Genomic DNA, 8,024 nt, shown 5'->3' on the forward strand with positions numbered 1-8,024 from the left:
TCATATTAGGTTATAAAGATTGTTAACATGCAACCTTCCCTGTGTATGTGGTGGTGGCATAATTTTGCTTTGATCATCTTCTACTATTTCTACCATGCTTTTTGGAAGTGTAAACCCAGATTTGCCACTGATCCTGTTACAACCTAAATATACAGGCCCAAAATATATTTGGCTCTGCCAAAGAGAAATATTAATAAATACTATTTTAGGTTTTTAATCAGGTAGTCTGAACCATTCCCCATCTGTAAGGTAAGGAAACAGAATCAGTTGTTGAAGCATTCAGCAATCTTCACAGGACAACTTACTCTTAAGAGTTTACAATAATCAAAGTTGGTTTCCCCAAGCAGGATACAAAAAAACCACCAACCAACCAAACAAAAAAACAACAAATCCCACTACAACAGAAAACCCATTGCCAACCCTCTGTGTAAGAGGTAATTTTTCCTTGTACAACCTAGCAGTCCCTCCTCTTTCAGTTATTAAAGGATTTCAAAAGAACCTCACATTAAGCCCTTAGAGATACACCACATTAAGCCCTTGGAGATACACATTCCATTAACCCCTGGCTTAAACCTGTTTGAATTTGTCCCAAAATTGCCAGGTTTTCATGCCAGCAGGCAGCTGAGCAGAAGCAAACACCCTTCCGCATGAAGGGAACTTGAATACTTCCAAATCTATGCATACAAATAAAACATACATGTTGAAATTTATCTGCAAATCCAAATTAATCCCAAAGAGGTCTTCTGGGGGTGTTCTTTGGTTGGCTTTTGGGGTTTGGTTTTTTTGTTAAGTTTCATGAACACTCTGCAGATAAAGGCAAACAGCTTTAACACTGAAGATTTCAATCATACAATTTGTTTTTTTCTAACCAATTCAGGGAATCGAAGTCAGAAAATTTTAGAAACTGTACATAAGAGAAGCCAAGCACAGCTGAATGCAAAACATAAGGGAGTTAGCTGTGCTGAAATCGTAAGGAATAAAAAGCTTAGATACTGTTTTCTATGCATTCAAGCTTGTATTTGAACAAAATGAACAGTAGCAGAACATACAAAAACTGATCGCCTGCTTATGTGTGACACTTGGGGAAATAACTGATGATGTGCTAACTACACCAAGCATTTTCAATCTGCAATCAGCACAGACTGTTTCTGGACATGCTTCCACCATCTTCCAGGAGACAGGATATAGTGAGGAAGCAAAGGATAATTTCTGACTAAAGTCCCTTAAAGAGTGTTAGAAAATGGGAAAGATCGAGGGGAGGGGGGGTAAGAAAGGACTCTCTCAATTCCTTCAGAGTGCAATTATTTCCTGTATCCAGTCTATAAAGTCTATAACAATTTCCTTGCTCATGTTTGTATGAATGTCTTCCTTCCTTGTACCTTCTATGTCATCTCTATCCTAACTTCTACAGATATTACACAATAGCATTCCACAGGAAGAGGGGAGCTTTCATCAATAAAGAAAAAAGGCACATAATTAGCTTTAGGGGTTGCTAATGAACTCACACACAGCTTCCCCTCTTTGACTGCTTCGTTTATAAATGATCCTCTAATCACCCCCAATATCATACACCGTGTTAATTCCACAGTAGCTCCTGTTTCCCTGATACCATCAGCAGTTTCAACAAACAAGTGAATGAACTTCCTACTTCATTTATCCCACAATTCCCCAATCTCACAATTGCACTTCTTTCCTCTGTCACCTATCTCACTGGCCATCCTCCCCCTACCACCACCACCTACAGCTGTTCTCCCTCCCAAACCAAGCAATCTGCTAAAACATCCAACTCAATGCAGTATTCTTCCTCTCCCAATTTCTTGCCAGTCATAGAATCAAAGAATAGTTAGGGTTGGAAAGGACCTTAAGATCATCTAGTTTCAACCCCCCTGCCATGGGCAGGGACACCCCACACTAACCCATGTCACCCAAGGCTCTGTTCAACCTGGCCTTGAACGCCACCAGGGATGGAGCATTCACAACTTCTCTGGGCAACCCATTCTAGTGCCTCACCACCGTAACAGGAAAGAACTTCTTCCATATACCCAATTCTAAACTTCCCCTGTTTAAGTTTTAACCCATTACCCCTTGTCCTATCACTACAGTCCCTAATGAAGAGTCCATCCCCAGCATCCCTATAGCCCCCCTTCAGATTACCAGAAGGCTGCTATGAGGTCTCCACGCAGCCTTCTCTTCTCCAGGCTGAACAGCCCCAACTTTCTCAGCCTGTCTTCATATGGGAGGTGCTCCAGTCCCCTGATCATCCTTGTGGCCCTCCTCTGGACTTGTTCCAACAGTTCCATGTCCTTTTTATGTTGAGGACACGAGAACTGCACACAGTACTCCAGGTGAGGTCTCATGAGAGCAGCATAGAGGGGCAGGATCACCTCCTTTGACCTGCTGGTCACGCTCCTTTTGATGCAGCCCAGGATACGGTTGGCTTTCTGGGCTGCAAGCGCACAGTGAAGCCGGCTCATGTTCATTTTCTCATCGACCAGCACCCCCAAGTCCTCCTCCTCAGGGCTGCTCTGAACCTCTTCTCTGCCCAGCCTGTAGCTGTGCCTGGGATTGCTCCGACCCAGGTGTAGGACCTTGCACTTGTCATGGTCAAACTTCATGAGGTTGGCATCAGCCCACCTCACAAGCGTGTCAAGGTCCCTCTGGATGGCATTCCTTCCCTCCAGCCTATCAACCAAACCACATAGTTTGGTGTCATTGGCAAACTTGCTGAGGGTGCACTCAATCCCACTGTCCATGTCACTGACATGGATATGGAACAAGACCAGTCCCAACAGTGATCCCTGAGAGTCACCACTTGTTACTGGTCTCCAGCTGGACATTGAGCCATTGACCAGAACTCTTTGCATGCAGCCATCCAGCCAGTTCTTTATCCACCGAGTGGTCCATTCATCAAATTGATGTCTCTCCAATTTAGAGACAAGGATGTCATGTGGGACAGCGCTGAACGCTTTGCTCAAGTCCAGGTAGATGACATCAACTGCTCTACCCCTGTCCATCAGTTCTGTAGCCCCATCATAGAAGGCCACCAAATTGGTCAGGCAGGATTTCCCCTTAGTGAAGCCACGCTGGCTGTCACCAAGCACCTTGTTGGTTTTCACGTGCCTTAGCATGCCTTCCAGGAGAATCTGCTCCAAGATTTTGCCAGGCACAGAGGTGAGACTGACTGGTCTGTAATTCCCTGGGTCATCTATTTTCCCTTTCTTGAAAATGGGGGTTATATTTCCCTTTTTCTATTTGTTGGGAACTTCACCTGAATGCCATGATTTTTCAGTCATTTACTTCCCTAATCATCCAGGCTTCTCAAATTCCTGAGTTTTGACTTTTTTCTGTCAGTGATGCATACAGAAGCAGGATTGCCAAGATTATCAAACAGAGGAGACCACCTACCTTATGCTGTTCTTCGTCACCATAACAGAATCTGTACTACTACTCACAGACCCCAGAGGCTTTCCAAGGGGGACACAGGAAAGGATTAACATTTGACTGTTCTTTTGGCTACACTGAAGCATCGCCAAAGCAGTGTTTCTATCTGTAATTCAAGGGCATATTCTGACAGGAAGAAGACATGGTGTTGAAAAGTACTGTACTGAAATAGCATACAGGCAGGTTCTGCAAGTAACTGAGTAAGAGCAAAGTGTCATGAGAAGGCAACAAACTAGTCTGAAGAACTCTGCCTATAAAAGACAACGTGAAATGGTTCCTTTGTATCAGGAGGACCCTCTTAATCTGTGGGGTGCCTTTTATTTATCTACTTAACCTACTGTGAATTTCATATACACACATACTCCCTCTTCCCTTCTCTAAGGGCTACATAATTTATATTTTGAGCTCTTCGGAGTAGCAGGACTTTTCATGTGAACATACTTGGAACACAAGTACACTAGGACTCTGAAGCTTGACTGATGTTCCAACACACTATTAGATTTCAAAAGGCAGCAAAAAGACACTGACTACTATTTTACCACTCATTTGTACAACAAGTATTCCAACACCCAAACTTGCTGGAGTCTAGACTCCAGGAAAATCTGTATAAACATCTATCTCCCAAGTCCAAAACCTACTGGGAGAAAGAAATCTTCAACCGACAGCTGAGCAATTGTCTTAACTTCTTGAAGCAGCAACCAACTAATATTTATTTTTTAAGTTGCAAAAGAGAAAGCCCTTAGAACACGAAGAGACCTCTTACTGGAACCTCCCCCATCATGTTACACTTGAAACAGACATCGCAGTAATCAGAAATGGTCTAGGTTATAAAACAGAACGTGAAGCTTATACGGATTAAAGAAAGTTATACTCACAGTTAGCATTTCTGTACAGAAGAAAAGGTTCATGGAGCTGAAACTCCAAATCTTTATTTACTGGTTCAACCAGGTTGTGCATGTTCAGTCGATTCACTATCGTAAAGCCATGATAAGGAGAAGCTGACCTGTTGTTTCAATTAAAAGAAAACTAAGGATTAATACCTTAATCAATGTATACTATTTTCTGAGGCAGTTATGAATTAATTTTCAAATCCCTACTTCTTCATTAGGTGAAGCTTTAGTAGTCCTGAAGCTCAGTTTTTCATCTACGTAATTTCTTGGCATGCTGACTCATTTCAATTTAAAATTATGCTTACCTCAAAGTAGGATTAGGATTAACATTACAGCGCTAAACTACTGAATCACAGATATGCCTCAAAAAAAAAATCTATTAAAAAAACCCAAAACCACTAGGACAGGTCCAGGATTAAAATGCAAGTGTGTTCGATACTTCACATGAGATAGTTTTGAGGCATTTTAGAATTGGTTAGTGAAACAATTTTTATTATCTACATTTTTGCTAGACACCAGGTGATAAACCAAAACACTAAGCAAGCCCTGCAAGTTCAAGTCAGTTTTAGAGCTGTTTTCTCTTGCTACATGAATGTCTTGTCAAAACAGACAAATGTGCCTGCAAGCACTGATATAATCAAGAGCAGCATGGTGAAGAGAGGGTAAAAACCAGATATAATTAGTCAGTAAATGTTAAGATTTCTGTAACAATACAGCCACCTTTACCGAATGGCCAGCAGCAAAATCTATGGATGGAGCAAGCAATTCTTACCATCACAAGTCAGTCTTTTAATGTGCATAACAGAACTTGTTTAAAATAATCAATTAGTCACAGGGAAACTTTTTGCCTTTTTTGCCCGTTTTGTTTTAGTTTGGTTGGCTTTCTTACACTACTTTAGCTCCAAGCTGGAAAATACATAAAGTAGACAGGAACTGGTTACTTGTATTCCTTCACAGTGCCATTATAAAATACTGCAACGACCTACCCTGTGGCAGTCTGTGTCAGGTCTGTATTATTTAACAGTAAGATCTCTTTGTTAGATTTTTTATTTGCCCGTAATCTAAAACAAATCAGTGGTTGGTTTTATGTGCTGGTTCTCCCCTTGCACCCATTTTCTCTATCCTATATAATTGGAAGTATCTTCCATGGTTTTGATGAGGAAATCAAGGAATCCCCCCCAACCTATACACTAGCAGATCTCCAGCCTTTAGACAACTTTGTTCATTTACAAACATTTCTGCCACATTTTGACAGTAAGTTAGGACAGATGATTTAAAGTGCCATCTGTATTGCTTTCACAATCAATTTTATGGATTTCAGGAGACAAAAGAAGACTCAACATTTAACTAGATACATTAGCAAATGCTCCTGCATTAACAAAATGAACTAGGTTTTTGTATGGCTACGTATGCAGTGTTCATCAACTTTTACGATGTTTCAGCAGCATTTTTAAGTGCTCCTATCAATTATTCACTTAAATGCAGAGTTTATTCTTTTTCAGTGAGTATACAGACATTAACAGCTGGACAAATGAGTAATTATGAGTTTACTGGAAGCAGTAAATCCACTATGAATGCCACACATGAAGCCACCTGAGGTTTATTTTCTTATGGAAGAGAACCACCCCACCCTCTCCCAGAAAATCCCAATCAACCAACAACAAAGCATCTTTACCTTTTGTACACAAACAAGGTCCCTTCTATGTTGGTTTTCTCCTAAAAAAATACAGCAATTGTATTTAAGGCATATGCTTGTTCACACAGTTATATAACTTTTGTATAGCATTTATATTACCAAGACTTACAATATCCTTCTATTTCCATAAGGTTTGACATCCTAAGACTGAAAATATGATCTCTTACTTTTGGAGACTACTTGTTTTTAATTAGTAAGGTAGAAAATTAAATTAATTTTCCAGAAGATTCTGCTCATGCTCTCAACCTGATGGTGGGATATACAGTAGCTTACAGCCTTCCTGTGCTGAGCCTCATAGGTCACAGCTGAACACCTTTCTCACAACTGCTTATTTTAAATACGGACCACAGTCCATTAGTCTAAAAATATTAGACAGGTAGTCTTCCACAACAGCAATGACAACAAAGCCAACAACAAATCAATTATGGACTATAGCTCTTTCATATTTCTGTTTTCAAGGCAACCTTTGCCATGTGCTTGTGACCTGCAAACACCAAAAGCTGTGTGCAACCCCAGTGCTGCACAGGACAATGTGAAGTTCCATGTATTTTCATTTTTATAGTTTTATGATAAAGCTGATACCCAAGCAAAAACTGCATTTTAATAGTATGACAAACACTAACACCTCTCAAATCTCACTCCTAAATTAGGGGTCTGTTCAACACACATAAGCAACAACAACAAATTACAATCAAAAAAGACAAACAAGAAGAAGTAAACGCAGCAACGGCATCCAAGAGCAAAACAACCCTCCAGCCTCGCTGCTTTTCATTCACAGCTACCCACAGGCGATGAACGACGTGCAGGCACCGGCTCTCTCTCCGCGGGACAGGCGCCCTTAGGGGCCGACACCCCGGCGGGGGACAGGCACCCAAATCCCAAACCTCCCTCTGGTCGCGAACAGCCCCCGCCAGGCCCCTGTGAGCAGGCCCCGGTCTGGGCGGCTGCTGGAGCGACAACACAGGCGACCGGAGCTCCTGCCACGGCAGCGAATACCCTGGCTGGGACTGCGCCGCCGCCACCCGGTCCGACCCGGGCGCTGAAAGAGCCGGGCTCGCTTCTCCAGACTTACCCACTCGTTGGCCTTCGGGCTGAAGCTGTAGAGCGCTACCTGCCCGGTCACGTCAGCGATGCTGGTGATGTAGGGGTCGTGCTGCTGCAGGGCCGCCAGACTCATCTCCTGCTCCGCTCTGCTTACCGACTCCATCTTAACTCCCAGCAACCACTCGCGGCGGAGGCCAAGAAGCAGCCACGTGGTGTCACCGGTGCACCCGTCCCCGCCGCCGGCCGGAACGCCAAGCCCCGTGCCTCTTGTTCCGCCGGCGCACTAGTCCTCCCCAGGCTTTCGCTGTGGTAGCTACCGGCCGTGGATCCCGCCAGTTCGCAGGAGGGGAGCTTTTCACGCTCCCTCGGGACCCGGAGCCGTTCCCCCGGGTCCGTGGGCTTCCTCTTCCCCATCTCTCAGCCCCCTTGGCCGTGGGGCTCGGGCAGCGACTGTGTCCGAGGCTGCACCGGCCCTGCTGCTTCTCGGGGTTCAGCCATATGCGTGGCAGCCAGGCTGTGGCGTGTGCCCCCCATGGCACCAGCAGAGCCGGCGATAGCAGCCGCCTTGGCTGGGCCTCCACCGGCTGCGGGTTTGGCCAAACTCCTCCATGGCAGCTGGCACAGCTGAGCGATGGCCTCCACGCTCCTGTGCCACCAGGCGCTCAGACACCATTGCCATACCTTGCCAAACGAGAGCTGTACTCCCTCCCTGTCGCTTCCTCACAACTTCAGCTGGATGTAGCTCCATCAAAATAAAAGATAGTCGCTCAGGCGCAGCTCATGCAGTGCTGTGAGGAAAGGTCTTCTCGTCCTTTGTCGAAGCAGGGATCCTGTCAGCTTATCCTGCTCTGTTCCTGGTGTTTGGCCCTTTGAGCATGGTTTCTGAGATTTCCAGTTAACTTCTGAGTTGTCTCTCCACATTTGGACATGCTACAAAGGGAAATAACTTATTT

At 44.2% G+C, this 8,024-nt stretch overlaps 1 protein-coding gene across 4 annotated transcripts in view; it reads right to left on the minus strand.

Annotated features, from left to right (window-relative positions):
• Positions 1-7,326, minus strand: part of DCP1A (decapping mRNA 1A) — a 38,805-nt gene extending 31,479 nt beyond the window's left edge. For 2 of the 4 annotated variants that reach the window (XM_061362346.1, XM_061362345.1), the window contains exons 1-3: positions 7,100-7,325; positions 6,007-6,047; positions 4,317-4,444 (exon numbers count right to left, since the gene is read on the minus strand). In XM_061362346.1, the coding sequence (XP_061218330.1) occupies positions 4,317-4,444; positions 6,007-6,047; positions 7,100-7,234 (304 nt within the window). In that variant the 5' untranslated portion in view covers positions 7,235-7,325. Of the gene's footprint in view, positions 1-4,316; positions 4,445-6,006; positions 6,048-7,099 lie in introns of all 4 variants that reach the window. The other 2 variants (XM_061362348.1, XM_061362347.1) reach the window with 2 other exon arrangements.
• Between the last annotated feature and the right edge of the window lie 698 nt (positions 7,327-8,024).

Source organism: Neopsephotus bourkii, unplaced genomic scaffold (assembly GCF_033783945.1).
Source record: "Neopsephotus bourkii isolate Nb327-2 ecotype Australia unplaced genomic scaffold, CSIRO-AGI_Nbou_v1 NB_1120, whole genome shotgun sequence".
Lineage (NCBI taxonomy): Eukaryota > Metazoa > Chordata > Aves > Psittaciformes > Psittacidae > Neopsephotus > Neopsephotus bourkii.